The sequence below is a fragment of the Anolis sagrei genome, chromosome 5 (genome assembly GCF_037176765.1).
Source record: "Anolis sagrei isolate rAnoSag1 chromosome 5, rAnoSag1.mat, whole genome shotgun sequence".
Taxonomy (NCBI): domain Eukaryota; kingdom Metazoa; phylum Chordata; class Lepidosauria; order Squamata; family Dactyloidae; genus Anolis; species Anolis sagrei.
In genome coordinates this window covers 80,785,910-80,813,714 of record NC_090025.1, presented here as the reverse complement: position 1 = coordinate 80,813,714, position 27,805 = coordinate 80,785,910, and the positions used below count along the sequence as shown (strand labels likewise).

The window sequence follows — 27,805 nt, the reverse complement described above, 5'->3', positions numbered from 1 at the left end:
AGCGCAGGCCGAATGCGGAAGTTGAGAGAAGGAAGGAGGGAAGGAAGGGGAGGCGTAGGGCGCGAGGCAAAGACGAGGAGAGGAGGAGGGGGCGCGCGATGCTGGGCGCGCGGCGTGTAGTGTGCGCGCTCTCGGGCGGCGTCGACAGCGCCGTGGCGGCAGTCCTTCTCCGGCGGAGAGGTGAGCAGGAAGAGTCAGGCAGAGAGAGAGAGAGAGAGAAGGCCTGAAGCGCGGAGACCTCCTGCCTTCCTGCACGAACCGGCTCTGACTGAGGGGCCCCGTCCCGCCTCTTCCGAATCCCTTTTATTCCCTCACAACCCTTCCCTCTCGCCTTTCTCTCCGCTTTTATATAGAAGGGAAACAGGGTTTCCCGCGCTTTTTCTCACGGCACCCCCTAACATGAGTCAGTTTGTCTTCTCCTTGAAAGGGGGTGGTGGTGGAGTGTTCCCAAAACTCTCCAGTAAATATATATTCCAGTACACGTCTGTGTGCATACATTTATTAATTTATATAAAACATATTCCGCCCGGGACATAAAACCATAAATATATACAAACATTAAAATCATATTCACATTAAAAGTTGCTTTCAAACCATCACAGGACACCATTTTGCCTCATTGCAGAGCCCCCAAGGCTTGGTCCCACAGCCAGATCTTTACCATCCTTCTGAAGGACAAGAGGGAGGGGGGCTGATCTAATATTGCCCAGAAGGAAGTACCATAATAGGGGGGCAATCACTGAGAAGGCCCTGTCTCATCCACACCAAATGCGCCTGTGATAGCGGGTCCAAGAGCAGGGCCTCCCCAGAAGATCTTAGCATAATACAGGGTGAGGCAGCATAACTTCCTTTTTTCAAAACTTAATAAAATCCATTGTATGAATCAGAATTTTTTAATATCCCCCGGTGGCGCAGTGGGTTAAAGCACTGAGCTGCTGAGCTTGTTGATCGAAAGGTTGCAGGTTCGATTTCGGGGAGCGGCGTGAGCTTCCGCTGTCAGCCCTAGCTTCTGCCAACCTATCAGTTCGAAAATATGCAAATGTGAGTAGATCAATAGGTACTGCTCCGGCGGGAAGGTAACGGCGCTCCATGCAGTCATGCCAGCCACATGACCTTGGAGATGTCTACGGACAACGCTGGCTCTTCGGCTTAGAAATGGAGATGAGCACCACACCCCAGAGTCAGACATGACTGGACTTAATGTCAGGGGACTACCCTTACCTTTACCTAGGCGCATACCTAAAGTTTTGTTTTACGTAGTTTTGAAGATCAAATTAGGTAGGTGACGTCCTCCATTCTCCATACATTGAGTAAAGCGATTTCTGGCGTTTGTCATGACTCTTGCCAGCATAGCAGGCGTTTTGTTGGCAATTTCTTCCTGGATGTTGGTCTTCAAATCTTGTAGGGTCCTTGGACGGTTCACATAAACACGAGATTTCAAAAAACCCCATAGAAAAAAGTCACAAGGGGCCAAATCTGGAGAGCGGGCCGGCCACTCCAAATCCGCTCGAAAAGTAGGCCTCAACGGCAAAAGCACGCTCCTCACTGTTCCAACGCATGATGGCGACTGAACTGTGTCAGGACAAAACTTTATACTCCCACCTCTTGAATGAGACCACTAGCGCTCTGCTACGTCTTCAACCAACTGAATTGCGCACATTTTAAAAAAGGAAGTTATGCTGCCTCACAATGTAGTATGAAAGCTGGGTCCGGAAGCTCTGAGCATTACTCTGTTTCCACTTTGCTCCTTTGGGAACGCTGTTTGCGCAACGCAGAACGAAACACACGTATTATAGAAGGAATGTAAGGGTTCTTTAATGGTATAACCCTAACCCTAAAACCAACCCGTTAACCCTAATCCTAACCCTTACCCTACCGCTAAACCTTACCCTAAACCGTATCCTAACCCTCCCCTCCTTTCTATCCTTCCACCAAATGCAACTACAAAGTATATTCCCGCCCTCAGTGTGCCGCTCTCCCCTTCCCTTATTCACAACTGCTGTTGCGCAATGTGCGTAACACTTGGAGCTTCCGGACCCAGCTATCATACTATCACCGATCTTAGTCTCCGCAGTGGTTCGTAAAGGGAGATGCGTTCAGACAGGTAAACTGTGCTGGGGTCGTTTAGGGCTTTATAGGCCAAAACCAGCACTTTGAATTTGTCTGGTAGGAAACAGGCAGCCAGTGGAGCTGATGTAACATGGGAGTTGTGTGCTCCCTGTATGCTTCCCCAGTGATTAACCTGCCTGCCTCTTGTTGGACTATTTGAAGCTTCCGAACCATCTTCAAAGGCAACCCCACCTAGCACTGCAGTAGTTTTTCCTGGATGTAACAAGAGCGTGGACCACCGTGGCCAAGTCTGACTTCCCAAGGTACAGGCACAGCTGGTGCACAAGTTTTAATTGTGCAAAAGCCCCCCTGGCCACCGCTGCAATCTGAGGATCCAGACTCAGTGATGAGTCCAAGAGGACTCAGTAGTTTTTTCTGGATGTACGAACCTGTGCCTTCAAGGGTAGTGTAACCCCATCCAGCACAGGCTGTAAACGTATACCCTGTTCAGCCTTGTCAGGATTCAATTTCAACTTGTTCGCCCTCATCCAGACTGTCACAGCGGTCAGGCACAGGTTCATGACCTGGAAAGCCCCTTAGCATCTGGTGGAAAGGAGTAATAGAGTTGGACATCATCTGCATACAGATGGCATCAAACTCCAAAACTCCAGATAATCTCACCCAATGGCTTCATGTACATATTAAACAACATTGGGGGAGGGGGGTATGCAGGCCTGTAGCCAGAAAAAAATTAAGGAGGGGTTGACATTTTTTCCCCCAAGATGACTTTTCAAATAGTATGCTATGCCCAGGTTGGTTCATTAGGTGCCCTGCAATGACTGACTTATAGTCTACAGTGCCTTTCATGCTCTTTGATTCGTATTTGGGCACTGCGTTTGGTGTTCCCTATGTAGACTACGTTCAGCAAAGGACACGAGGGATCTAACCACTGCAGGAGTCTACCATATACTAGCTGTGGACAAGTTTACATATTTATTTATTTACTTACTTTGCTTCTATACCGCAGTTCTCAGCCCGGAGGCGACTCACCGCGGTTCACAACACACAAAAACACAGCAAAAATTCAATGCACCAATATAAACAGTTAACGACCTAATCTAATACATAGTTAATACATAGGGACCACCAAACGTAGCATTGCCCAAAACACAAATCAAGTAGCATGAAAGGCACTGCAGACTAACTCAATCAGAGAAGTCAGCCATAGCAGAGCACCTGATGAACCAATATGCTGATGGACACAGCATATTATTTGAGAACTCAGAAATGTTAACAACTACCTTTATTTATTTATTTATTTATTTAGAACATTTGTATCCTGTCCTATTCTCAGCCTCTGAAGAGGGACTCAGGGCGACTTCCAACAATATAAAACACTAATAAAATATACAGTTACATAAAATGATAATAAATATACATTTAAAAACAGTTCACCAGGTCTAAAGCATCATTCCAAAAAGTACGCTCTATAAAATCTCATCTGTGCCAGAGAAACTATTCTGTGAACGCTTACTGCCACAGCCAAGTCTTAAGTGTGTTGCAATAAATGAGGAGGGAGGGGGCAGATCTAACCTTAGGAAGGGAATTCCACAACATTTGTATCCCACCCATATCAGAACGAAGGCACAACACTAAAAAACAAACAAACAAAAATTCCAGACTGGAAGCAATCAAGTGCCAGTTAACGCCTCCAAAACAAAAGAGGCCCCTAGACAGCAATAGCCAGGCTTTGCAGCTACAAGGCCACTCAGTGCTAATCAAAATGGCTAATTACAACATTCACACTTGCTTCAAATAGGCAAGAGTTCTTTCTCCCACCCTGGACATTCCACAGATATACGCCCCACTTGCCTCATTTCCAACACACCTCCAAACAAACCTGTGAGGATGCCTGCCATAGATGCTGGTGAAACGTCAGGAGAGAATGCTACTGGAACATGGCCATGCAGCCCAGAAAACTCACAGCAATCCTGTGTTTGTATATATTCCAAAATCCAAGTCTCCACAGGGGTGTCTGACATAGTGACAACTGCCTTCAGATGCTTCATTATGCCCAAACTTTATTTCATACACATTTTTTAAAAATACAGTGTATAAAAGTATCTTCAGACTGTGTATAAGGTGCATATGAAACATATACACACACACAGGGCATCCCCAAGTTACAAACACCCGACTTACAAATGACCCAAAGTTAAGAACAGGGGTGAGAGACATTTATCTCTTGAAAGGAAAATTCACTGTTATTCCCCCCCCCCCCCCCATGTCCCATTGTGGAAACAACCCTCATTTATGAAGTGGGAAGGGAATAACCAGCAAAATGGGGGACATTGTTTTCCTCCTTCAGCCCCCCTCCCCATAAATTGGATTTGTTATCTCTCACACACCCTAGTGACCTCTGTCCAGGGAACGGAACAGTACCCAATTGTGAAGTATTTTGAAAGAGTGTGAAATATGACCACACTTTCTGATGGACTCACGTTGTAGCTCCCTAGGTGGTGGACCACAAATCCTGCCATCCCATAATTTGCTGTGCTGTTTGGGAGTCAGAACATGAAAAGACATGCTTCCCAACATGGCTATTTACACTTTCCTGCAAAGTAACCCCAATGTATACAATGATATGAAATACTGTGTAACATGGTTTTTTTCTTATGGTTCTATTCTAAAAACATGGGGAAAGTTTATTAAACTGCAAAAACATTGTTTTTGTGAGACATCCTGCAGTGCATTTTATTTATTTATTTATTTATTATTTACGGTATTTGTATACTGCCCTTCGCAACCCCAAAGGGGACTCAGGGCGGTTCACAGTGTTGTCAACAATTCAGTGCCATTGATTAAAAAAAAGTATAAAACATCAAAATTGACCCTCCCCTGATAAAACACAGCATGTAAAATAACATCACTTATCTCCCAAAGACATAGCCATTTTGCTATAATGTATTGTCAAAGGCTTTCATGGCAAGAATCTCTGGGTTGCTGTAAGTTTTTTGGGCTATATGGCCATGTTCCAGAAGTATTTTCTCTTGACGTTTGAATAATTTAATTTGTAAGGATTTTCCAAAATGATTTTTCATTGAACATCATTTCTTTCTCTCTTGTCGGTTTTTCATTCTTCCATAGGATATGAAGTGACTGGAGTTTTTATGAAGAATTGGGACATTGCGGATGAAAAAGGAGTTTGCTCTGCTGACAAAGACTGTGAAGATGCCTACAGGGTTTGTGAGATACTCGACATTCCATTTCATCAGGTTTCCTACGTAAAAGAATATTGGAATGATGTCTTCAGGTAGGGAATTTTTAAGAACTTTTTGCTAAAATATCACATTAGAGTTAATGTTAATTGACGGTGGGACTTCCAATGTTACATAGGACAGGAGTAGGAGGATCGTGCAGCCAGTGTTAGAAACCCTGCAAACTTAAGGAAGTTCCTTTGCCATAATGAGCAGAAGACAACGACTATCAAAATAGTCGTATGTGGACTCCTTATCTATGTTGTATAGAAACAAAAACTTCATTTGGATCAAAATAAAGACATATTATTGACATATTTAGCCACAGCGGCAAGAATACTTTATGCAAAATATCGGAAATTGGGGGAAATCCCAGATGTAGAGAGCTGGCTGATGAAAATTATAAAGATTAAAGATATGGACAAACTAACTTTTCTATTGAAAAAAAAACTCAGGAAATCCAATGCGAGAGACGGATTGGTCTCTCCTTGAAAAATATATTGAAGAAAAGAAGAAGGAAGATGGACGATGAAGGAAAAGTATCTAAAGGACGAGAATGTAGTGAAGTCTCAGAATGGAAGTCAACAATGTATATATCTATGTGGGTGGTGGGTTTTTTTTTCCTTCAGTAACCTCTATAGCAGTGCTTCTCAACCTTGGGTCCCCAGATGTTTTTGGCCTACAACTCCCAGAAATCCCAGACAGTTTACCAGCTGTTAGGATTTCTGGGAATTGTAGGCCAAAAACATCTGGGGACCCCAGGTTGAGAACCACTGCTCTATAGAAACCTTTCTTTCCATTCTTTACTATTCCCTATTGTTCTCACTCTTTCCCTGTATATTTGAAAATATTTAGAAACACCAATAAAAAATTATTTTTTAAAAAAACCCTTTTTATTTTATTATATCATATTTGCAGCACATATCATGGGATTTAGAATTATATGTCAGTATTTCTTGGTTGTAATTGAAAAAAAATCATGAATGAGAAGTTTTACTGCAGTATTTCCAATTTTTATATTTGATTTTGAGGAAGGTAATAGAATTTATTTGCTTCCATTGTAAGACTTCATATGTCAGTGTTTTTGCTATGTTTCCTGTAGTAGTCCATAATCCAAAATTATTCTCTTCTTTTCCTGTAGAAGTTGTTGGGAGCAAGGTCCAAGCTTAAGCAGAAACAGCATACATGAAATAAAATCAGGGAAAATAGCTTGTTTAGTTCTTGCCATGTTGCTTAGGTGAAAATTCGATGTATTAGACTTTTGTTTTTCCACAGAAATACGGTGCATTCCAGTCCGTACTTCATTAGGCATAAGGTCCAGTGAGTTTACTAACATTTCTTATTAGACATGCATGAGATTGTGTTGCAAGAGGTTTATTGGTGCACCCACATAGAAAGAGTTCCTTTAAATGTAAGCACACACGAGACTACCCTTCAAAAATGGTTCTGTATTATGTTTTCCAGCTACCTCTTAAATGAATATGAATTAGGAAGGACTCCGAATCCTGATATTATATGCAACAAATACATCAAATTCAATCATTTTTTTCATTATGCTGTGGATAAACTTGGTAAGTTCTTTTGCACTGAGCATATTATTAAAAGAAAATGATAGGGAAATTGCAACTTTATGAGGAGCAGACGTGAAAATATACTAGATACAGTGAGCTTCGTACACAGTATTCTTGTGTCCTGTGATGAACCTGCTGTAGATTTTACAGATTTTTTAAAAAAATACTTGCATTGATGTTCTGGGGGATTTTCCGACCTTAGGGATTAAAATTCCCTATGCCCACAGTAATAGTTGTGAGTGTAGAATGAAGGATATTTCACAACATCCAAATGAGAAACCAAAAGAAAGCATGTTCACACCAGACAGAGCATTTGTTTGATGAACAAAACCAAGCCTCTTTTTATAGCCTCCCTCCCCCTCCAAGATGGAAGTAATATATTTTTGTGCCCTAAAAATAATGCCACTGTTATCTCAGCTTGTGTAAACCTCTCAAATTAGGAAATGGGCATAAAATCCAAAAGAAACACTGGCTCCCATTTATTTGCAAGTAGATGTGGCACCGGGATTGTGGCGCAGCTGGTTGAGTGTCAGTTGCATTAAGATCACTCTGACCAAAAGGTCATGAGTTCAAAGCCAGCCCGGGTTGGAGTGGGTTTCCAGCCAATTGTGTAGCCTGTTGTTGACCTTTGCAACCCGAAAGACAGTTGCATCTGTCAAGTAGGAAAATTAGGTACCACCTTAAAAGTGTGGGGAGGCTAAAATTAACTAATTTATGAGGCCATAAAGAAGCACTCCAGCGGAGAAGCATGCAAGGAATGCAGAGGTACTTCATCAGCGTTGCAGATGGACAATGAAAGTGACAGCTCCCTTGGCGGCCAGAAAAAGTTAAATAGCCTCTGTGTATTGTCTGTATATGTTGTTTGTCAAACTGGCATTGAATGTTTGCCATATATGTGTACACTGTAATCCGCCCTGAGTCCCCTGCGGGGTGAGAAGGGCGGAATATAAAAGCTGTAAATAAATAAAATAAATATTGGTGTTATGATGTAATTTTCTGCCCCAGTCACAAAACTGTCTGCTGAGAAAAACATCTCCAACTGAAGGGCCATTCTTTGTCATTTGGATGCTGCAGTGGTCCTTACTACCCATATTGGATTATACTGTGTGATGTGGCTTGTTCTGTCATAGGGCGCCAGTATATATTAGATCGACCCCTAGCAGACATTCTGTCTGTGCTAAGCTAATGAAACATTGTCTCCAGCAGTTTGTCGAGAATGAAAACATGGTTGAAATAGTGCTGTCACAAAGATTATAAGATTCCAGGATTGCTTTATTGTCTGTAAGGATTTATGTCCATAATCCAATACTCACTTAGGAGTAATTCTCAGAGAATACAGTAGGGCTTTTGTATGCATAGAGATATATAAGACTGAGTTGTAGATTGGTCACAGCATTAAAATATAATTCTGCTGTAGATAGACTGACTCTCTTTTTCAAAACTTTTGAAACATACCTCTGTAAAGTGTGTTCTAATGTACATTTTGAAACATTGCAGGAGCAGATGCAATTGCAACAGGCCATTATGCCAGGACCTCCCTGGGAGACAATGAAGTATTCCAGCAAAAATACATTCAGAGGCCACAAGGCCTCTTCAGAAATAGATTTGAAAAAAGAAATAGTAAGTACCTCTTTGTTTATATTTGGATTTCGTATTCCATATCATATGGTAAAGGAGCAGGGGATATGTGTCATACCAGTGGACGTTGTGCCAGAGCTCCTCATTGCTGGATGTGTTGAGGCTGATGTGAGTTATACTCCCAACAAGCTATAGATGTTCTGTGTAAACCAATTTTAGCTTTTCCCTCCCAGCTTTGACTCAAGTTGTAAAGGAAAATCAACTATGGTTTTCAGATGTAATCTTTTTACATGTGTGTTCTGTCAGGGCTATCACATGTATCCCAAACTGAATGGATTACAGTGGTAATGCTTGCTAGATCAGCCAGATTTCAGTGATTCTTGGTTTTGGGTGGGGAATAGCTTGGGAAGGTGGAGCTTTGCTTTTTGTAGCTTTACATTGGGGAACGTTGCACATTTTCCCATAATCTAGATCAGTGGTTCTGAACTTTTTTTTTTTAACCAGGGACCACTTCAACCAATGGCCACTCTCCAACATTAGTACCAAAAGGGCTACGGATGGATTTTTGGTCAACTTTAGATTTGGTTGGGTTATTTGGGATGCTGATTCAGAAAATTGCATCGGATAGACTACATCAGGTCTAGTTTCTGATACAGAACATATGCCTTCCAGTAGTTGTCATCTTCTCGCTCACAGAAAACCATATTTAATAATCTAGAGCTGATGTGGTGATAATAATCTTTCGTGGGTAGTCAGCCTCTCCTCCTGACATGCCTGTTGCCTCAGCACTTTAAGAGGGTTTCACGAGACCAGTCACTCTCATGGTTTTGAGGCAACTGTGTAGTAATGGTGAGGCCACAGACCATATTTTCATTCTTGAGGACCACTGCTGGTCCACAGACCACAGGTTGGGAACCACTGATCTAGATTCCCCATTGTTTATGTCCTTTGGATATATCCAAGACAATAGAGTGATTCCTGACACAAAAGTGAGTGACAGAACTTTTATTGTTGTCAGGTTCCTATGTGCTCCTCAGAGGTTCCTTTCTTGCAAACAATTGTAATGAGAGGGGAATGCACTCCATATTTCTGCACTGGTTGATGCCGGTGATCTTGCTCATGATTTGAATGAAAGAAAAAATTGAGGAGTAGCACCAACCATCCAAATATTTGCAGAATGATTAGGTCTTTATACATATATTGTGCAATTGAATCCTCCCCCATTCCCGGATCCTCATCCTGATAATTTATATTGTCCTATCTCCCAGTGTTTTTAAATTTTTAGCTTTGAATGTGGCCCTGCCCAGTGAAATGTTCTGTTTTTAACTGCTTGTTTATATTGTATGTGTCGTTTATTTTATTTCTTTCCATTTTATGTTTTTTATTTCTGGTATTGTATTGTGTTTTTATTATAATATATGTACTGTATTGATGGGCGTGGCCTCATGTAAGACGCACCAAGTCCCCCTGGGGGAGATGGAGTGGGGTATAAATAAAGTTTTTTAAAAAATTATTATTATTATTATCATCATCATCTCAGAAGCCTCATCTGCCATAAACAGGTGTGAGCTTCAGGACGGCCAAATAGACAGTGGTTCCCAACCTGTGCGTCCCCAGATGTTTTGGCCTTCAACTCCCAGAAATCCTAACAGCTGGTAAACTGGCTGGGATTTCTGGGAGTTGTAGGCCAAAACAACTGGGGACCCACAAATTGAGGACCACTGTTCTAAAACATCTAACATAGACAGTGTTCATGGATTTCAATAATTGTATATCAAAATGTCGGCAAGGCGAAACATTCCCAAGTCCTGCTTTAAATTATAGGCAAAAGGACCATGAACTGCAAATGTGAGACAGGCTATGAAGCCATGTCACATTGCTTAGTCTCTCCTGTTTCCATCCAGATGTAAAGCTTCTTCAAGCGGCTGATCAGTTTAAGGACCAGACGTTCTTTCTCAGCCAGATTTCACAGGAAGCCCTGCGGAGAACGATCTTTCCTCTGGGAGATTTAACTAAAGACTTTGTAAAAAAGATTGCTGCGGAGCATCACCTCCACCATGTACTGCAGAGAAAAGAGGTATTGCAACGCTTCGCTACTGCTGAGGGGGAAAAGGAAGGGGCCCGAGGCTGTTAGGAATTGTGGGAGTTGAAGTCCAGAACACTTATTTATAGTATCTACGTAACAATAGTTTAAATGTGTATTCATTTTGCATCCAAAAGAGGTGTCCAAAGACCGCTTCTCATTTCTATCCCAGTAGATTTACATCTCATATAACACGATGCCCCAAATTGTTACATGATATAATAATAATAATAATAATAATAATAATCTTTATTTATACCCCGCCACCATCTCCCTGATGGGGACTCGGCACGGCTTACATGGGGCCAGCCCGGACAACATATTACAGCAATAAGATCAAAACATAAAAACAAATAATGACAACATCATCAAATTACATAATAATAAGAAGAAGAAAAGGCAGTCTTAAAATAACATTCTAATAAACACAATCACGATAACAATAACGATAACAATGGGCAGGCCACATGTACAGAATAAAACAATTTAAAAACTGTGATGAGATGAAAAAAGGAGCAAGACATTTACGGGGATTTATGAGGTTGAACTTCCCATTTGGGGGGTGCGAACTCCAGTAACAGAAAAGCGTTGAGGGGTGCAAAATGTCATGATGTGCACCTACTCACCAAAGGCATGCATGTTTTCTGGGCCCTTGCCATAGAATAAAAGGTGATGAACAACCATTATGAATGGCACATTTCCTAGAAGAGTCGTGATTATTTTTAAAGAGACACAATTTGTGAAGGTGTTGTAACTGAGATCAGTCTGTTACTTTAGTGGCTCTGGTTTTGTGTGATTTCTTTCTTGGTGTAATTCCTTGGAGCTCGACTGTTCTACAGATTGGGAGATAATGAGCAAGGATTAGTTACTTCAACTCCCCCAAGCAGACATTTGAAAGAGTTTTCTGTTTAACAGTTTTTTGTATGACCTGGATAGCATTTCCCTTTCATGCCTTTCTGGAACTATTTCTTTAACTCATTAAATTTGTATTTTGTACATTTGGCAGGGACCGTTCCTTTTGCTTCCAGCATATTGATAGATATACAGGGGAAATACTTGGGATAATTATTGTTATATTTGTTTGTATCACTTTTCCCCCCAGTGACACAGTGGGTAAAATCGCTGAGCTGTTCAACTTGCTGACCAAAAGGTCGGTGGTTTGAATCCGGGGAGTGGGGTGAGCTCCCACTGTTAGCCCCAGCTTCTACCTCTACCTTTACATATCACTCTTTCCTCTCAGGATCAAAAACCAAAGAGGCTCACAATTTTAAAAACTAGACAATTAGAAAAAAACCTATGAAATATAGCATTACTTTGGATTAATTGTTACAATTATTAAAACAAAATGCATCTACCTTTTGTGTTATCAACTGAGATTTTCAAAATGCTTGTACTTCTGAAATGTTGATCAGATAACTTTTTTGTGTTTTATTTTAGAGCATGGGGATCTGTTTCATTGGTGAAAGGAATTTTGAAAAGTTCATTCTTGAGGTGAGGAAATACAGGTGTGCAACATCTCTAAAATTATCTGTGTTGGGTTTGTCTTTTTAAAAATGCTGATTGGTATTTTCACTTTGTTTTAATGTTTCAGATTGTGACCCAGCAATAGGTTTTACATTGAGTTATTTTTCTTGTAGTATTTGGAGCCGCGCCCAGGCAATTTTGTTTCCATTGAAGATGATAAAGTCATTGGAACACACAAAGGTCAGCAAGTATTTTGACATTTGGCTGCTTCTCTCTTGGTCAATGTTGTTGAAATTTTGATGTTCATTATATTGCTTCCATAGTCATGTTTTCATGGGGATGTCTCAAAAGGCAATTGTGTTGGTGCATATTTTTGTGTCCATGTAAGCAAGAAACACACTCAGTGGTTCAGCGTGTTGCTTTCTTTTATTTCAAGAAATCTTTTACTTCTTTCAATTAGCACCAGGGAGCATCATTGTATATCAAAGCCATCATTGTATATCAAAGCCAGGTTCTACCAGTTTTCGACAATACATTTACCAGTTTTCATCTCCAGGAGGAGCAGACCTTTTCTAAAGCTAATGGGCCTGAAGTGTCAATTCAACACCGAGCTACGCAGAAATATTTTGCATTGTAATGCGAATAGCTCAGCAAATAGGGTATTGCTGGGAAAATTAATCAATGGCTGCTTTTGTTAGGACCGAAGGAAAAAGTGATGCTGAAAGGGTGGTAGATGTCAATGCCCGGGCTAATTAGAAAGTCTTAACCTTTTGATTTGAAGAGCCTTGGCTCTGCTGTGTTGCTGCAGCTGCAGTTGTTGTATGCCTTCAAGTAGTTTCTGACTTCTGGTGACCCTAAGGTGAACTCGTCACAGCTTCCTTGGGAGAATTTGTTCAGAGAGAATTTACCCTTGTCTTTGAAGTTGAGGCCCCTTCTTCTTAGGCGATCCCTCGTGTCCGAGTAGGATTGTCTTCCAAGATCGTTGTACTGGCAGTGGGTCCATAGGTGACTGTGGAGTCCTATTCTTGACCTGCATCTTCTTCCGCAGTGAGGGCATTGGTTTCCAGGTGGAAGGCAGTCCCAGTTGGGGTTGGCTTGACGGGCCTTTCTCTTCGCATGTTTCTCTCTTTCACCCTCAATTTGTGCCTCTTCAAATTCTGCAGCACTGCTGGTCACAGCTGACCTCCAGCTGGAGCGCTCAAGGGCCAGGGCTTCCCAGTTCTCAGTGTCTATGCCAGAGTTTTTAAGGCTGGCTTTGAGCCCATCTTTAAATCTCTTTTCCTGTCCACCAACATTCCGTTTTCCATTCTTTTTATTGATGTTTCTTTTAAAAAAAAAAAGGGACAATTACGTACATACATCTATGGAACATTAGACAATATACAGTGTATCCAAATAGACACAGAAGAAAGAAAGAAAGGAAAGAAAGAAAGAGAAAAAAAAGAAAAAAAAAACCATCAAACAAAGAGGTAGACAATGAATAATCCAACAGACCCCGGCCACCCCCGACTTCAGACAAACAAAGAACATGAAACATGAGACAACTTTAACAAATATAGACTTCCAGATCCCCCCAGGTTGAATAAACTCTCTTTTATGATTGTTAATTTTGATATTCTTTATAAATATCTATATTTTTTCTTTTATTTCATTTGGTTGTTTTCTTTTTTCTCTCTCTTTCTTTCTTTTCTTTTATTTTTTTTCCTCCTTTCCTCCTTCTTATCCTCTTAAGTCTCCGTTTTCTTCTTGAATTTACCTTTGAGAATCTCTTAAAGGTCACTAATATAGATCTCTTTATTTTCTTCTTTAATATAATCTATAAATTTTGTCCAGTCCGTTTTTTGATAGTTCTTATCATTTTGTGTCAGTCTTTCAGTGAGCCTGTCCATATTCAGAATATCCATGACTTTCAGTTGCCATTCTTCCTTGGTGGGTATCTCTTTCGTTTTCCATACCCTGGCCAGAATGATTCTTGCCGCTGTTGTCATGTAAAAAAAAAGTTTATCTGCATTTTTTTCCATCTTGCTGTCTGTTATACCTAATAGGAAGGTCTCTGGTTTTAGTTCAATTTTTGTCCGTAGAACGGTCTCTGTTTGTTTCCTTATTTGGCGCCAATATTCTTTAACTTTTTTGCACTTCCACCACATGTGGATGAAATTCCCAGTTTTTTTCCCACACTTCCAACATTTTTCTCCTGTTTTCTCTTTGTTGATCTTTGCTAATATTTCTGGTGTTAAGTGCCATCTATAGAATAACTTGTACCAATTTTCCTTTACTTCTGCTGCATACAAGTATTTCAGTTTCTTCCGCCATATTTCTTCCCACTCTGCCATGGATATTGATCTCTCTACATCTCTAGCCCACTGCACCATGTTTCTTTTTACCTGTTCTGTTTCCGTATTCCATATTAGTAGTTGTTTGTAAATTCTACTTATCATTTTTGTGTCTGTTTTTATCATCTTGTCCCAGAATCCCTCCTTTGTTTCAAAACCTGTTTTTTTGTCTATGTTGAAGTTTTCCCTAATTTGGAAGTAATGATACCATGAGATAGTTGGATCCAGTATCCTTAGTTCTTCCAATGATTTAAGTGTCACTCCTTGTGTGTTTATTTTCAGTAATTGTTTGTATACTAACCATTTATCTCGGGGTATTTCTTTAATATGGTTAGCTTCATTGGGTGAGAACCATAGCGGTGTTCTTATATATAATCTGTCCTTGTACCTATTCCATACTTGGATTAATCCAGATCTTATCACATGGTTCTTAAAATTTCTCTCCTTTTCTGCCTTGCCCCTCCAAAGGTATCCATGCCACCCTTGGACTAAATCGAACCCTTCCAGGGTTAGTAATTTTTTCTTCTCCAGTGTTGTCCATTCTTTTATCCAGTCCAGGGCGGCCGACTCATAATATAATTGGAAGTTGGGCAGGGCAAGTCCCCCTCTAATTCTGTCGTCCGTTAGGTTAACAAAGCTTATCCTATGTTTTTTTCCCTGCCAAATAAACTTTCCTATGTCTTGGTGCCATTTTTTTATCATTGTTTTTGATTTTACTATTGGTAGGGTTTGGAATAGGAACAGGACTTCTGGTAGTATATTCATCTTTACTACGGATATTCTCCCCAGCAGTGACAAGTTTAGATGTTCCCACTTCTTCATTTTTGTTTTAATTTCTGCCCATCTTTTTTCATAATTATTTTTTATCAGCTGCGTGTTATTAGCTGTAAATATTATTCCCAGGTACTTTGTCTTGTCAACTACTTTCATTCCTGCTATCTTCTCTAGATCTTCCTGTTTCTTCTTATTCATGTTCTTAGTGATGATTTGTGTTTTGTCTTTATTTATTTTTAAACCCGCAACCTCCCCAAATTTTTCGATTTCCAACAGCCATTTATTTATCCTATCTATGGGGTTTTCCACAATGCAGACCATGTCGTCTGCATAGGCCCTAATTTTATATGAGTAATTCTTTAAATCTCTTTTCCTGTCCACCAACATTCCGTTTTCCATTCTTGAGTTCGGAGTAGAGCAACTGCTTTGGGAGACGGTGGTCGGGCATCCAGACAACGTGGCCGGTCCAGCGGACTTGATGGTGGAGGACCACCAGTTCAGTGCTGGTGGTCTTTGCTTCTTCCAGCACACTGACATTTGTCCGCTTGTCATCCCAAGACATTTGCAAGATTTTCTGGAGGCAACGCTGATGGAATCATTCTAGGAGTTGTATGTGAGATCTGTAGATAGTCTACGTCTCTCAGGCATATAGAAGGTTTGGGAGGACAATAGCTTTATAAACAAGCACCTTGCTATCCCTATGGATGTCCCGGTCCTCAAACACTCTCTGCTTCATTTGTAAAAATGCTGCACTTGCAGAGCTCAGGTGGTGTTGTATTTTATTGTCAATGTTGACATTTGTGGAGAGGTGGTTGCCAAGGGCCCTTCTACACTGCCATGTAAAATCCAGATTATCTGCTTTGAACTAGATTATATGGCAGTGTATACTTATATAATAAAAAGTAGATAATGTGGATTATTTGTTTTGATAATCTGGGTTATATAGCAGTGTAGCAAACATGACTTCCTCGAAATCACCCAGTGGGTTTTCATGGCTGAGCAAGCATTCAGACATCCAAACTATCATGTTGGCTCTTAAGTGGCTATGCTGTGCTATTGCATTTCACTAATATTAGGATGGTAAAACATCAAACATCCAGGCATCCTCTGGGCAATGTCCTTGCAAATGAGCAATTCTCTCACACCAGAAGCAACTTGCAGTTTCTCAAGTTGCTCCTGACATGAGAAAAAAAAACAACCTAAGATTTGGAAAGAAAAGTATTTCCATTTTTAAAACTAGGCTGTATAATGTTAATATTTTGTGTAACTGTGTTTTATGGCTTCTGGGCTTGTATGTCATGAACAGGAAGCAGGCATCCCAGTTAGCAGTAGTGTATGCAACCTCTAAGACCTGCAGAATACCCCCCCCCCCCCTGAAACATCTGGCAGTTAAAGCTACAAAACAGGCAGTGTGGTATGCTTTCTGTGTTGTGGTTTTATTAGCCAATGCATGGTTGAAAAGGGGGGCCTTTCTGAAGTCACCCAAAGTGTGATCCTTTAATCCTTTAAAAGTGAAACAGTACAGCAATATAAATATAAACATGCTTAAGGAGGAATCTGTTAATGCTGGAAATTAGACCAGACATGTATCGGAAGAAGGAACAATTTTCAGAAAGAAAGGGAGTGTAATAATTGCTGGGTTTAGCCTTGGCCTTCAGCTGTGTGAGAGGCTTTCGGAGGAAGGGTGGATTCAGTAGCTTTGCCTTGTTTTTTCTCTTTGACCCCAAGGAAGTTCTGACCTAATTCCTCGTGGCATTCAGTACTAAGTCTGAATTGTGTATTTTTAAATGCACCTGGATTTTTCCTTAGCTGTAGACCCCTCAGGTCCTAAACAAAGCAGTTATGTATATGTACTCCAAGCTCCTCTTTTTGAAGTTAAAAGGTTTAAATATATAGGTGGAAAACTTGTCTCCTGTCAAAATGGTTAAATATTGATATTCTTGTTTTGATTTTATCTAATGCCACTACTGGAAAGTTACTTTGAAAAAGCAATAGCTCTAAGAGGTAGATTAGATAGTTGGTTAGAAATACAGCATTGGGGGAAAGAAGCTGGGTTTTTTCTATTATTTAAAAGAAACAAAAATTGTTACTTTTTATTACTTTTTTTAAAAAAGCCCCACACATCAAAATGAATATTAGTTAGCAGCCTGAGGTATAAAATGCACCAAAGCACTAAGTCCATTAAAACCCAGCAACTGTGCCATGACCTCTCATTATTTTAAAATTATTATCTACTGTATATACTCGAGTATAAGCCTAGTTTTTCAGTCCTTTTTTAGGCTGAAAACGTCTCCTTCGGCTTAGACTCAAGTCAAGGTTTTTTATTATTTTACTCTATTATTATTATTATTATTATTATTACATTAATCATTTTACTCTTATTATTATCACATTTATTATTTTATTCTTTATTATTGTTATTATTACATTTATTATTTTACTCTATTATTATTATTATATTAATTATTACTGGAAGAATATGTAAACACATTTACACTGAAAAAGGTTAGAATAATGCTTTAATCAGAGGGCAGTCTTACCTTATTTATTCAAAAGCATTTAACCTACCGATGCCTCAATTAATGCAATTTTATTGGTATCTATTTTTATTTTGGAATTTACCTGTAGCTGCTGCATTTCCCAGTTTTTTGTTGTAAAACGAGGTGCCTCAGCTTACATTCAGGTCGGCTTATACTCGAGTATATATGGTAATTTAGTTGCAATTTAGTTTAATTCAGTTGCAAAAAGAAATTGCCAATAATATTTTGTCGCAAGTTACTTTTAAGTTCTGCCTAAAAGTGAGAAACGTATGAGTTGCAGCATTATGGAAATGTGTTTCCTGTTGGCATTGCCGGAATATATACAGGCAGTCCCTGAGTTACAAACAGCCAACTTATAAATGACTCATAGTTAAGAACAGAGGCAAGACAACAGGAAGTGAGAGGAATCTGCCCCTTGGAAGGGAAATTTGCTCCTAGAAGACTGTTAATGATGAGGAAAATGGGTCTCCATTGAAGCTTTCTCACCAATTCATGTTTCCACAACAAGCCAAATTTTTCAAAATCCAATTATCACAGTGAGGTGAAATCTTCAGAACAAGGACACAGACTGTAAAACAGACACCACAGGGGTGTTCACTCTTCCCTATGCTATTCAAAGCTTGAATAGATAGATAGGCTGGACTTATATTTTAAAAATGTACATTTTATAACAGTAGAACTTCATTTACCTTATGCACACTCTTTCACAATATATATCACTGCTTATTTATATGTGTGTGTGTGTGCGCGCACGCTTTAGAATTCAGTCCAGTTGGAAATCAGTTGATCTTGAAATCTAGGATAGAATCTGTTTAAGATTGTTCACAAAGTTGGCTCTAATTGGATGCTTCATAATATGTTTACATTTGATAAATCTGTGTAATTTTGTAGGAAAATGAAACAAAATTCATATTTGCTATTGAAGACTGCTTCCTAGTTTACTTCAACCTATAAGTCTTGATGAATTTATCATCAGATAAAGATTTAATAATTTGAGATATAATTTTAGCAGGAATCTTTTTGGAGGAAATTTGCATTTATAACAACTTTCATAACAACAGTGCTAGTAAATTGAGAAATTAAGCTTGGTGTGTCCCTTGCATTTCCTTTAATTTGTGCTGTCATTTCAAACGTTTTTTTAATAATTACTGTTTCAAAAACCTGGAAATAGTTGACCTAGAGTCCCCACTATGTCATCCTGGCTAGAAAGGTTGTCTTAAATACTGTGAACATGCAGTATTTCAATGTGTGTATAGGCATTTCAGGCAGGTATGAAAGATAATTTTCAACATGTTTGTTTCGGTACACATTGGATAATGTATCTATGTCACACATGGCGAGATCTGTGAATTAAGGTTTACCTTTGAAGTATTTTTAACAAGAGAAAATGCAGTCGTTGATAATTACCTTCTTGTGTCGGCTGAACTGCTGACCTGAAGGTTGGCGGTTCGAATCCATGAGATGCGGTGAGTTCCCGTCTGACAGCCCCAGCTTCTCTGTGGGGACATGAAAGAAAGAAGTATGGTAACACATCCGGGCATCACCTGGGCAGACAGCCGATTATCTCACACGAGAAGCAACTTGTTGTATATTTTCAAGCCGCTTCTGACACGATAAAAAAAAACACCTTAATATTCACATGTTGAACCCTTCGGTATCTTAGAAACATTAGTTTAACAACCAGAATGCTGTTGTCTGTTGGAAAGGAGGCAAATGTAAGATTGATATACCTATTAGAACATGCCTTAAGCAATGTTGACAGGATACATTTTTAATTATTACATTCCTCTTTTTTTAAAAGGTTGGTTCTTGTATACACTTGGACAGAGAGCCAGAATATCAGGCCTCAGAGATGCTTGGTTTGTTGTAGATAAAAATACAGCTTCTGGGGATGTCTTTGTGGTAAGTCTGCTTTTGCTTGTTCTGTTTGTGATTCCTGCCGAAAAGAATGTGGTTTTTACTGGCCCGGGATTCTTGGCTTTTGCTTCCAAAGGAGGAAGAAAAGCCGTTAAGTGAAGTGGTATGTTACATTACATCCTGTCCTAACGGACTCCTGGATGACAGAATGTGGAAAAGGATGTTGGCACTAAGTAACAGAATGGCAAACAATGAAAGAAATGATCAGGCAGTTCTATTGTTTCAAAATGGCTTTAGTCCACCTTGCAACTAAGTTGGTTTAGTTGATCCTGTTATTATTTATCTTTGATCAGTTACAATTGCTAGTTACTGCTAGTACATTTCTGCCCAGAACAACCAATTTTGTCTCATTTTAGAGTACTTGAAGCATTTAAAAGATATTTTCTGGCCTGCAACTTCGCAGAATCCCACAAGCTGTATAGTCACACGCTATGTGGAGTGAAATCTGGGTATTCTAGCCTGAGGAATTGCTTTTCCAGCTGTGCAATTAATTATAATGGTGGCACAGCAGGTTAAACCATTGAGCTGCTGAACTTGCTGACAGTCAAAAGGTCAGCGGTTCAAATCCAGGGAGTGTGGTGAGCTCCTGCTGTTAGCCCCAGCTTCTGCCAACCTAGTAGTTCGAAAGCATGCAAATGTGAGTCGATCAATAGGTACCGCTCCAGCGGGAAGGTAATGGCACTCCATGTAGTCATGCCAGCCACATGACTTTGGAGGTCTCTGTGGACATCGCCAGCTCTTTGGCTTAGAAATGGAGATGAGCACCACCACCCAGAGTCGGACACGACTAGACTTAATGTCAAGGGGAAACCTTTACCTTTATTTACGTGTTACTAATAATCATAATCATGTAAAAGACACTCCCAAATCCAGAAGTTAGGCTCGCCACCCTGAGCTGAACCTTCATCATGCCATTGGGGGTTGTTTAATTACACTATGTAATGAAATTTGAAAAGATTTTATTCCTGGTTTGAAAGTGTTATTTCCTGTTTAATTGCACGGTACTTACCTTGAAAGTAGTTGTTATACTTCAGAAACTTTATTTTTGTGGCTGCCACAAACTAGATTGAATTGGACGAGCCTCGATGAGATATTCATTGAAAAACTATAGCAAAATGCGCTGCAGGATGTCCTGCAAAAGGAAAGTTTTTGCAGTTTAATAAACTTTTCCCATGTTTTTATGATAGAAGCAATTAGGAAATGACATTTATAACCAGGAACAAAAATAATGTTACATAGTGTTATAGTTAAAGAAAGCAAAGTATGGTTAGGCATTATGTCTTATAGTGCCAGTGTTTGCTTTCTTTTAAAAAAGAAAACAGCATAATTGGACATCTCAGACAAGCCTAATATCACAATATTCAGTAGCACATTCTTTTTGTTTTGTGGAAAACTCTAAATGCACCTTTACTTGTAGAAAGATTGATGGATCTCGGATGTATTGTTTCTCTCCACTTAAAAAAGTGCTGAGAATCAACCTTTCTTCAACCAAAGTCAACACCACATACAGTTATTTATTTGAAACATTCAAGTTAGAGTTAACAGGCCGTCCTGAGTCCCCCCTCGGGGGTGAGAAGGGCGGGTTACGAATTCAGGAAATAAATAAATAAATAGTACTGTAAAGCACATCTCCAAAATGCTGCTGCTGCTGCTGATAATAATAATAATTTTTTTTAAAAAAAAACTTTATTTATACCCCGCCACCATCTCCCCCAGCGGGAACTCAGGGCAGCTTACATGAGGCCAAGCCCAAACAGCAAATTACAATAAAATAAAAACCAAAACACAAGCAGTAACACAGTAAAATACATAAGACATGTGAATACAGTGAGCATTTACAAGTACAATATCCAAGATCACAATGACAATGAGTGGGCCGCATGTGCAAGATAAAATGTTAAAAACTCAGGGTGAGATAAAAGAGGAGCAGATTATTTGCAAAGGAGAGCTCATAAAAAAACGGGGTTGTAAAAACAGGCCTTCATACAAGGGGGGGGGGGAGTGTACTCCAGGAACAAGAACGTTGAGGGGAGCAATAGTGTAAGGTTCTGTGGCTACTGTCCAAAGACGCAACGGAAAAGCCAGGTTTTGATATTCTTTTTAAAGGTTTCTAAGGTGGGGGCTTTCCTAATCTCTCCGGGCAATGAGTTCCAGAGTTGGAGGGCCACAGAGGAGAAGACTCTCTCCTTCTCTTCTGACTTATGCTAACTTATTAAAATGTTCAGAACTCTGCTAATCCATATATCTACATGTTTGTCATTGTCTTGTATGCTAAAGGCTTATTGTGGCTCCATAAATTTCATAGGGTTTTTAAAAATATTAGTAACAGTAACAACATTTATTTCTTACCTGCCTCTCCCTGTGTATCAACAAATTAATATACAACTACAAAATCCACACTCAAAACACAGTGAAAAACACAAACATAAATATAATTAGTTAAAAGAGGATAACATCAGTTTTAAAACATAAATGTTCAAAGCAAAAAAGTTATAATGTAAAAACCCATACTTCAGAAAGCATCTGGATAAGGCCATAGGAAAAGATTGACTCTTTAATGGCAGTGTATCCAACTGAGGGATCTCTTCTGATATACTTTTTCACAATTTGGGAGCAACTATTGGTATTCCTTCCTCTGTATTTCAGAGGAATTTGTCTAAGAAAAACCCTATGGAAATCATGATATTGCCATACGTCAGCCAGTGAGTTGAAGGCAAACATACCTACCACACACAAGAGCTTGCAATGGATGGGAAACCCTGGCTCTCCTGCAGTTCATAGCACTTTTTTGAAGGAATTGCCTGGAGGTGATTTCCTGCATCATTCCAAGACTCCTTTGTGAAGATTCAATAAGCTTCAGTACTTTCAACTTGTAAGCAATAGCTTGAGGCATGTTACATTACAGGGATGAAAAATTTGTGGCCCTCCAAGACTTTAGCTCCCATCTTCCTTCACTATTTGGTTAATGGCCACAAAGTATTGTGCACTATGTAAAAATGAAAGATGTTACAACCGAAGTTTCTTGTATTACTAATGACTTCCTTCAGTTTGGATATAAAGCATGGTTCCTGTTCTCATTTTTTGATCCTTTAAATTGATTTTGAAGTTGCTCTTATGCTTTTCTGTAATGTTTTGCCACTCTTGAGTTGTAATTTGATATTCTCGCCCTTAAGGCACCCTCCACGGACCACCCCGCCCTTTACAGAGGTCTCTTGCGGACAAACAGAGTGCACTGGATTGCGGAGGAACCTCCCGCTGAACTGATTCGGGACAAAATGATGGAGTGCAATTTCCGCTTCCAACACCAGATGGCACTAGGTGACCAGACTTTGCCAATTTCTCAGAAACTTTTAGTGTAATTTCTCACTGGCATTTAGTTTTTCAAAGGAAGGAGGCAAACATTATTGCAGATTGACATTTATTTGCTTCTTAGATAATTGGATGAGAGCGTAGATGCTCATGGTTTCATTTTTTCTTGCATTTCCCTTTCAGTGCCTTGCACATTAACTCTGAATCAGGATGGGACTGTGTGGGTCACACTAGTTACACCCTTGAGGGCTTTGACACCAGGGCAGGTATGTTTTCAACTGGTTGACTATGTTTTAACTCTGCATCTGTTTTAACTCTGGAAGTCTTTTTACATTTACTATTGGTCATTTAACAGTTTGATTAACTTCTGCAGATTTTTTAAAAGCTCAAAATATAGGGTGAGGCAGCATAACTTCCTTTTTTCAAAACTTAATTAAACCCATTGTATGAATCAGAATTTTTTATTTTTTTTAATAATGTAGGCGCATACCTGAAATTTCGTTTTACATAGTTTTGAAGATCAAATTAGGTAGGTGACGTCCCCCATTCTCCATACACTGAGTAAACCGATTTCTGGCCTTTGTCATGACTCTTGCCAGCATAGCAGGCGTTATGTTGGCAATTTCTTCCTGGATGTTGGTCTTCAAATCTTGTAGGATCCTTGGACGGTTCACATAAACGTGGGATTTCAAAAAACCCCATAGAAAAAAATCACAAGGGGCCAAATCTGGAGAGCGGGCCGGCCACTCCAAATCCACTTGAAAAGTAGGCCTCAACGGCAAAATTTCACTGTTCCAACGCATGACGGTGACTGAACTGTGTCAGGACAAAACTTTATACTCCCGCCTCTCGAACGAGACCACTAGCGCTCCGTTACGTCTTCAACCGACTGAATGGCGCGCATTTTAAAAAAGGAAGTTATGCTGCCTCACCCTGTATATTTAAACTTCTCAGTTTAGTTTTGCTGTAGGCCCCTGTCACACTTTATAATGCCATTAAAGAGTGTTACAAGGAAGATAGTAAGAAAAAAATTGAAATAGAGGTGACATTCTGGGACCAAATACTAAGGAGTTCGTCAAAACTAATAAAAAAGATCTATCAAAACTATTGTTATGGGCAACAGAAGAAGAACAGGTGAAAGAAGTGATGATCAAATGGCCAAAAGGGATAGGACACATGATAAGTATGAGAGAATTGGAGGAAATGTGGACTAAGGAGCTAAAATATACATACTCAACAGAAATTAAAGAACTGGTATAAAACTCTTTTGAGTTCTTAATTACTTACATTTAGGTGATATTTTTGTTTATAGTATTTCATTGGTAATATTTGAACTTTGAAAACTGGCATGAATTTATAGATTTAGCTTGCTACCCAGATAAGTGCAGACAGTCCCCGAATTACAAGCAACCAACTTGCATACGACTCATAGCTAAAAACAGGGGTGAAATCATTGGAAGTGAGAGGAAATCTACCCCTCGGATGGGAAATTTGCAATGTAATGTAAAATAAACCACATGTAGTTCACGTTGGATCAGCCCACACACTGCCTTGCCAGAGGAAGAAAATATGCCATGCAGATGAAAAGTAAAGAACAAGTAGTTTACTCTTCTTAGTTCAGAACAACATATGTACTACATGATCAGTTGCATCAATTCACTAAATGTCCTTTCCTGAGAGATTTAGAATGGTCCTTTATGTGTCCATATGAGAGACCTTCTTCTCAGCAGCCAAGAAGCAAATTAGTCTGTCTCTCTTCTCTCTGCTCGAGCCTTAACAAAATGCAACAGTATCCAAAAGTCCCATGCTCAGCCAACAACCCAGGCATTGCCCAACCAATCAGCTTCTTGCATCTTATTTTGCAGTTAACACACACACAAACACACTGATTGTTTGCATGCTGCAACAACATTAGCTCTTGGAAGAGTTATCATGGGGAGAAGGGGTTTCCACTGAAGCCGTATCACCAATCCTTGTTTCCACAGCAACCCAATTATTTCAAAATTCAATTGTCACAGGGACAGAAAGTGAGGGGAAATCTTCTGAACAGGGGCACAGACAGCAAAAGAAACATTACAGAGGTGTTAATCCTTCCTTGTTCTATCCAAAACCAAAACAGTGTGTTTGCTTAGCTGCAGGCTCTGTCAAGGTGAGGTGTTAACACCCAATTACTCATCTGGGACCTAAGGAATTCTTGAAAGGGATGTGGAAATACTTAGGCACTGGTTTGCAACAATTGGACACACATTCCCTTGAAAAACAGCAACTAAAATTATCAAAGGTCTGGAGACCATGAATCCTTATGAGGAGTGTCTTAAAGAGCTGGGCATGTTTAGCCTGCAAAAAAGAAGGTTGAGAGGAGACACGATCACAATGTATAAATATGTGAAAGGGTGTCATAAGGAAGAGGGAGCAGGCTTGTTTTCTGCTGCCCTGGAATCTAGGCCTCAGAGCAGTTGGTTCAAATAACAGGAAAAAATCCATTTGGACGTTAGGAAGAATTTCCTGATCATGAGAGCTGTTCAGCAGTGGAACGCTGTCTTGAAGTGTGGTGAAAACTCCTTCCTTTGGAGGTTTATAAACAGGCTGAATGGTCATCTGTTGGGGATGCTTTGATGGTGCTTTTCCTGCATGGCAGGGGTTGAACTAGATGGCCCATGTGGTGTCTTCCAGTTCTATCATTCGAAGTATTAAGCATATCTATTTTTTTTTCAGAGGTCCACAGGTTGGTGTCTAGATTCTTAGCTGTGTGATCACCTAAGTTTCAACACTACAAGATGAATTGGAAACTGTCATCTGTTTTTTTAAATGGGGGTTTACAATGCAGCATGAAAATATGGGTGTCCTGCCATTGTTATTAAAATTGTAGGTTCTGCAATTAATCTACTGCACTTCAACTGAATTGCAGTGATTTAACTTCTGTTTCAGAGAGCTATTGACATAGCTATTTGCTGTAATGACTAGAGGATTCTGGGAACTGTCATTCAAAAAGGTCATACTGTATATACTCGAGTACAAGCCTAGTTTTTCAGCCCCTTTTTTAGGCTGAAAAAGCTCCCCTCGGCTTATAGTCGAGTCAAGGTTATTATTTTTCTCTGGTATTAGTATTATTTTTATTTCATGTATTATTTTACTCTATTATTACATTTACAGTATGTTACCCTATTGTTGTTGTTGTTGTTGTTGTTATTATTATATTTATTATTTTACACTATTTATGATTATTATTACATTTATTATTTTACTTTATTAGTATTGCATTTATTATTTTACTCTATTATTACTGTTATTATTGCATTTCCATTATTTTACTTTATTATTAATATTATTACGTTTATTATTTTACTCTATTATTGTTGGAAGGATACGTAAGCCTATTTACATTGAAGAAGATTAGAATAATGATTTAATCAGATTTGGGCAGTCTTATCTTACAGTTTTATGTAAATATCCAAAAACATTTCACCTCCTGATGCCTCAATTAATGTAACTTTATTGGTATCTATTTTTATTTTGAAATTTACCAGTAGTGGCTGCATTTCCCACCCTTGGGTTATACTTCAGTCAATATGTTTTCCCAGTTTTTTGTCGTAAAATTAGGTGCCTCAGCTTATAGTCGGGTCGGCTTATACTCGAGTATATACTGTAGTTGTAACCCCAAGCTGTGGTTCCATGTTCCTTTTAGTACACATGTCTTCTTTCTGTTTTGTAAACAGTCATTTTGTCTTTCAGTTTGCCGTTTTCTACAAAGGTGACGAATGCCTCGGCAGTGGAAAGATTGTGAGATTAGGCCCATCGGTGTTTACTTTGCAGCAGGGCAAAAACAGAGAAAGGACGACGGGAAATGTGCCCACCAATGAGGTCAAGGTAGAGCCGGCCACATGACGGCTTGCTTTTTTAACCAAGCAAAGACTTTGTAAGTTGAAAGAGTTCGAATTAAAAAAAATTCAAATAGTCATACAGATTCATGGATGAACTTGCGGACATACTGTTCTAAATAACTTTCCTGGGTAAATTAAGGGCATTTTTAAATAAATGAAATATTTTTGATGTGTTGTTGAAGGCTTTCATGGCTGGAATCACTGGGTTGCTGAGTTTTTCGGGCTGTATGGCCATGTTCCAGTAACATTCTCCTCTGACGTTTCACATGCATCTGTGGCTCGCATCTTCAGAGGTTCTGTTGGCAGTGAAGCAAGTGGAGTGTATACATCTGTGTGGAATGTCCAGGGTGGGAGAAAGAACCCTTGTCTATTTAACGCAAATGTGAATGTTGCAATTAGCAAGCTTGATTAGCATTGAGTAGCCACTGAATATTTTTCGTATGATCATTGACTTATATTGATAAGGAAGGTTAAAAAAGCCCCTTCCTTCTTTGAGAATGCAATGATTGGAGTTGAGAACCTTTTATTTTTTTAAAAAACAAGACTACAAGATACATACCTTAGTTAAAACAAGTGTCTGATGAAGAGACTGCTTTTTACAAACTCCTACCCAGTTTCCCCTTTGGATCCTCATGTTCTGTCTAGCTGGGTATTTCTTTAGCAGCACTGACATAGAGAAGATGGGGGAGGAGGCTGGGAAACACAGGCTTTTTGGTGTCAAGCTGCAGCAGCACGTCTGTAGAAAATAGTGCCATAAGCTAAAGCTGCACTGGGAAGAATCAGTCTCTAGTAGTCAAACCCATTTTAGCTGTCTCTTCCTGCCTACAACAGGCAAGGTCAACAGCAGCTGCCTGCAGCATTCCCTTTTACAGAGCAAAACAGGGAGAGAATAGGACAGTTTCAAGCCTACCTCACCAACTACCTTACAGTACTGTAAAAAAACTAGAAATCTATAAATGCATTGCCAAAATGGAAATAATAAGAATCATGTTAGTGAAAGAAAGGGGAAAAATAATAATGGTTATCTTTGGAAGAAGCTTTCAAGCAAA

General features: G+C 39.5%; 1 protein-coding gene across 1 annotated transcript; it reads left to right on the top strand.

Annotated features, from left to right (window-relative positions):
- The first annotated feature begins 21 nt into the window (after positions 1-21).
- TRMU (tRNA mitochondrial 2-thiouridylase) lies at positions 22-27,282 on the top strand. The gene is made up of 11 exons (XM_060778416.2): positions 22-180; positions 5,197-5,362; positions 6,771-6,877; positions 8,375-8,497; positions 10,360-10,532; positions 11,976-12,029; positions 12,176-12,242; positions 19,451-19,551; positions 22,740-22,884; positions 23,059-23,141; positions 26,608-27,282. Exons 1-11 carry the CDS (start codon positions 99-101, stop codon positions 26,758-26,760), a joined length of 1,254 nt encoding a protein of 417 aa, XP_060634399.2. The 5' UTR covers positions 22-98; the 3' UTR covers positions 26,761-27,282.
- Positions 27,283-27,805: the final 523 nt, after the last annotated feature.

What these genes read in the sequence shown, in the direction of transcription:
- TRMU (XM_060778416.2), top strand. Translation starts at nt 99, where the DNA reads ATGCTGGGCGCGCGGCGTGTAGTGTGCGCGCTCTCGGGCGGCGTCGAC. An exon ending in AGTCCTTCTCCGGCGGAGAG is followed by an intron (nt 181 to 5,196) that starts GTGAGCAGGAAG and finishes ATTCTTCCATAG; the next exon opens with GATATGAAGTGACTGGAGTT. An exon ending in CTTCTGGGGATGTCTTTGTG is followed by an intron (nt 19,552 to 22,739) that starts GTAAGTCTGCTT and finishes CTCGCCCTTAAG; the next exon opens with GCACCCTCCACGGACCACCC.